The sequence below is a fragment of the Branchiostoma belcheri genome, unplaced genomic scaffold (assembly GCF_001625305.1).
Source record: "Branchiostoma belcheri isolate BF01 breed outbred unplaced genomic scaffold, Haploidv18h27 scaffold6, whole genome shotgun sequence".
Taxonomy (NCBI): domain Eukaryota; kingdom Metazoa; phylum Chordata; class Leptocardii; order Amphioxiformes; family Branchiostomatidae; genus Branchiostoma; species Branchiostoma belcheri.
Genome location: NW_017804242.1, coordinates 7,445,980 through 7,450,029, shown reverse-complemented (window position 1 = coordinate 7,450,029; position 4,050 = coordinate 7,445,980). Strand labels below are relative to the sequence as shown.

Sequence of the window (4,050 nt, the reverse complement as noted above, 5' to 3'; positions counted from 1 at the left end):
ACTCGGGAGCTATAATAGGTTTGGTAACCAGGCTACCATTTTAGTATGATAACAAGCGAGAAATGCTGATAAAATCCGTCTGTTTGCCATTGATTTCGACAGCATGACTGTCTTTGAGCAATTCACGAGTTTCCCATCCCCAGAATGCAACGCGAAAACAGGGGGTCTAACCTCATTTGCATAGCACAGGATGGCATCGGAATGATCCTGGTGACGTTAAACAACTTGACGTTTTGACGTTTTTGTGTTCCTTTAACATGGAACATGGAACATGGAACATGTGGTTTGTAACAACACAGCATCATATAGCGTTACCACTATAACGTTACAAACAATTCATTCCAAAAATTCATTCTCTATTTGTTGTCCGAATCAACCCATAGTAATTTATCTAACCTTGAGCATAAAATGACCCAACACACCAAAACACACTGAAAAACAAGCTGTTTAACGTCACCAAGATCATTCCGATGCCTTCCTGTCCTATGCAAATGAGGTTAGACCTGGCTGGTGTTGTAAAATGGGTGAAAATTTTGCTACAGCTTCCCTGTTCCCTCTTATACAAAAAGTAAGGCAAGAAGACCACTTCTCTAAGAAGAGCACTTTTCGTCTTACATGAGTGGTCGTCTTAGACAAATTTAACTGTACAAGTATATTAATTTTTTTTTCTTCTACATGACAATCTCATACTCGCATGTTCTGAATGTCCTCGCAGACAATGCTAAGTAGCATTTCTACTACCCATTTAGCCTTCAAAGGAGCCTGGTGTAGCCTAACTTTTTTTCTGTCCTGACTAGATCGGAGACGTGCAGACCATGTGGAGCCTGACCGGTTGGAACTCCATCACGGCTTTCCACCCGGCGTTTGACGAACTGTTGGTCAACATCTTCTGTAGCGTGGGGGCGTACGTCCTGTCTGTATTTGCCTGCAGGTCTGTTAACCTAATTTTTGTCGACGTCTTAGGTAGTAGCCTAATGGTACAGTGTTGTGTGCAATTCGCAAGAATTCTAGGAATTGTACAGGCATTTGTTCACAGGCATGGAATGTCCACAGGCATGTCTCACAGCTCTGTTTGTTGACATGCCCACATTCCTGGAAACCCTTGGGAGAACCTGTCTGCCCCGGATGCCCTACATGTACTTTCTGTGACCCCGGGGCTCGTTCACTATACACTCAGGGGAGGGCAAAATCCTCAAAATCATGAAATCATGGCAGTACCATGCAAACAATAACCCTAACAGCAACCACCGTCGCCATGGCAATGTATGTTTTCATTGCCAGTCTTGTTTATTATTCATCATATACAAAATGGCTAATAAACTAGGGAATCTATCAAACTGGCTAATTGCACCGAACGACTTGTTACACCTAGCGTTTGTACATTCAACTATAAACATTGTGTAAAGCTATGAATGAATTAATGAATGAATGGCTTTATTTCAGGTAATCCCATAATACAAACATAAAAACCACAGAAACACTAACCATACAACTATTTATATACATTTTTAAAATACGTATTTCTGAACTGACAGTCAAACCTCAATAGACAGTATGTTATACTATTGTTGGTGGCGTAAAGTCTATTAATGAAGGAATAACACAATTTCCTCCGTCTAGCATCGAATGTATCGGTCGAAAGGTGTACATACATTGAACTAGCACTGAAACCTCTTGGTCTTTAAGGGATGATACTGTACTTGGTGGCATCGAGTTCCAGTCTATGATATGGTTCTAGGAGTTTTTGACACATCAATCCTTAGTTTATAACTATAATACTTAAAGGCATGATTATTTATTTTTTCTTCTGAGCTGGTATTAGTAACTAGTTGGTACATCCAATAGTTTATTAACCATTTTGTATATCGTCCATAATCTTGGCATTTTTTGCCTGTCTTCCAGTGGCACCAGATGGATTTATATTTTTTTATGAAACCGTCTGTACAGGTGTGAATTGGTCATATGCATGCTTTGAGAGCTTTGATTTTTTTCATTACCTACAGGAGAGTGGTAAATACATTGTATATCACCCACCACTCTAAAGCAATTGTTTAATTATATCAATATTATCTAAATCAACAATTTCAAAATAAATCTTTGATTAAAGCATTATCTTTTATTATTTAACCATGTATTTTCGCTTAATCATTACTTTTAACCGCTATGAATTCTAAGATTACCAACATAACTTATACCATTGATTACTTTTCCAAAATCACTAAAATACTCTTGAATTTCTTTATTGCAGTATCTGTGTGTACTACATCGGCTTCACGGCGCCCTTGTTGTGCGGTACTATTGACGCCATGCTGCTGGTTTACATCATTCCTGTCTGTGACGTTTTCATACCTCGTGAGGCTTGTGAAGCGGAGGAGTCCAGGTTGGTAGGATGAATTGTTAAAACACTTGTCCTGCTGAGCGCAACAATTGTCGTTCTGCAAATACAGTACCATCTATACTGCATCCTGTATATGTACGATTTGGCGGTATTTCTCGTGCAACGCATCACACCGCAGCGAAACGCAACGAATGCGGAAGTAACTATGCCACTGCAGGGCAAAAAAAATTGGGGGTCTATGATCTAATTAAGACATGAAATTATTGAAAAATATTGTGCCAGGAATGTCAACAGGACAAGGGTTAAGTTTAACGAAGGAAAACATAATGTTTTTGCTCTGTTTCCTCTTCTTCTCCTCCTTCTTCATAAGGTCAATGACCTGATGAGCCAGACGTCTATCCCCATGGTAACTAGTTTTTGGTTAGATCATGTTGCAATTTTATGGCAGGAGGGATTTAGACTCCTGTCACCATATATATCTATATAAATGTGTTTGAGTAAGAATTAACAGAGAAGACCATATGCGAATTCGAAGATAAATGTTATCTTTCTAGTAATATTAAGTTGGAATTGTCGGTAAAATTCAGATATCACTGTGCCTTTAGAAATCTATAATACATGCATGCAAGCTTGTTCTTGTATTCGTTATTATATTACTTAGCAAGGTACAAATTAGTAAATTAGATACTGTAAAATATGCCAGTTACCTTACCAAGAGATTGTAAGTATACACGGCCCGGCTGTTTTTGTTCATGCATCTACTTGAAAGGGTGCAACCTTCAGAATGGGGCGTTGGAGCCGTGGTCTACTGTTCAATGTACTTGCCGTAAAAGAGCTAGACTATGGGTACTTTCGTCTTACAATGATGTTGAAATGTTGTGTATCTCTGACATGAATATAGTGGTAGAGTAGCTTATTACAAATTAAAGCCTAAATATGTTTTGCTCAGTTTCTTCCTCTTCTTTTTCTCCAAACAGTGACCTCTGACCTGACCAATGACATGATTTGTTGACGTCTGTCACCATGGTGATTCGTTTTGGGTTACATAGTGTTGCAATTTCATGGTCTGCTCTGCTCCTGTAACCATATACTAGTAGTACATGTATGTGAATGTGTTTGAGTAAGAATTAACAGAGCAGACCATGTCCGAAGGTAAACATTAGGCATATGCTAGGCAAAATGCCTGTGGCTATTGACAGGATCGTCCTGTCAATAGCAGAAAATATTGCACTGCTGACAGGATCGTCCTGTCAATAGCAGAAAATATTGCACTGCTGACAGGATCGTCCTGTCAATAGCAGAAAATATTGCACTGCTGACAGGATCGTCCTGTCAATAGTAGAATAATTTGCACTGCTGACAGGATTTTTTCCTGTCAGTCAGTGCAAATTATTCTACTATTGACAGGATTGATAAAATTTTGGTATTTTTATTTCATACTGGAAATTTTGGGGTGGGCGCTGGTTCGTGTAGGTCTTATGTATGTGTTATTATGTATGCTATTAGGCCATTTTTTACGATCCTGCGCTGCGGCCCCTGCAGATCGTCGTGCATACATTGATCCCCCGCTCGGTAGCGCGCGCCTGGCCTCCCGTAAGCAATGCGGCGGCAGTGCGTGCCTGTCGCCCCGACTAGCCTCTACCAGGCACCGCGGATCGCTGGAAAAATAGTAGAAATTGGCCGATATATACCAAGGGTATATATACCAAGGT

At 39.8% G+C, this 4,050-nt stretch overlaps 1 protein-coding gene across 1 annotated transcript in view; it reads left to right on the top strand.

Annotated features, from left to right (window-relative positions):
- LOC109482332 overlaps window positions 1–4,050 on the top strand; it is a 31,047-nt gene that overhangs the window by 7,557 nt on the left and 19,440 nt on the right. The window contains exons 4-6 of the mRNA XM_019785013.1: window positions 543–568; window positions 798–931; window positions 2,249–2,380. Coding sequence (XP_019640572.1) covers window positions 543–568; window positions 798–931; window positions 2,249–2,380 — 292 coding nt within the window. The remainder of the gene's footprint in view (window positions 1–542; window positions 569–797; window positions 932–2,248; window positions 2,381–4,050) is intronic.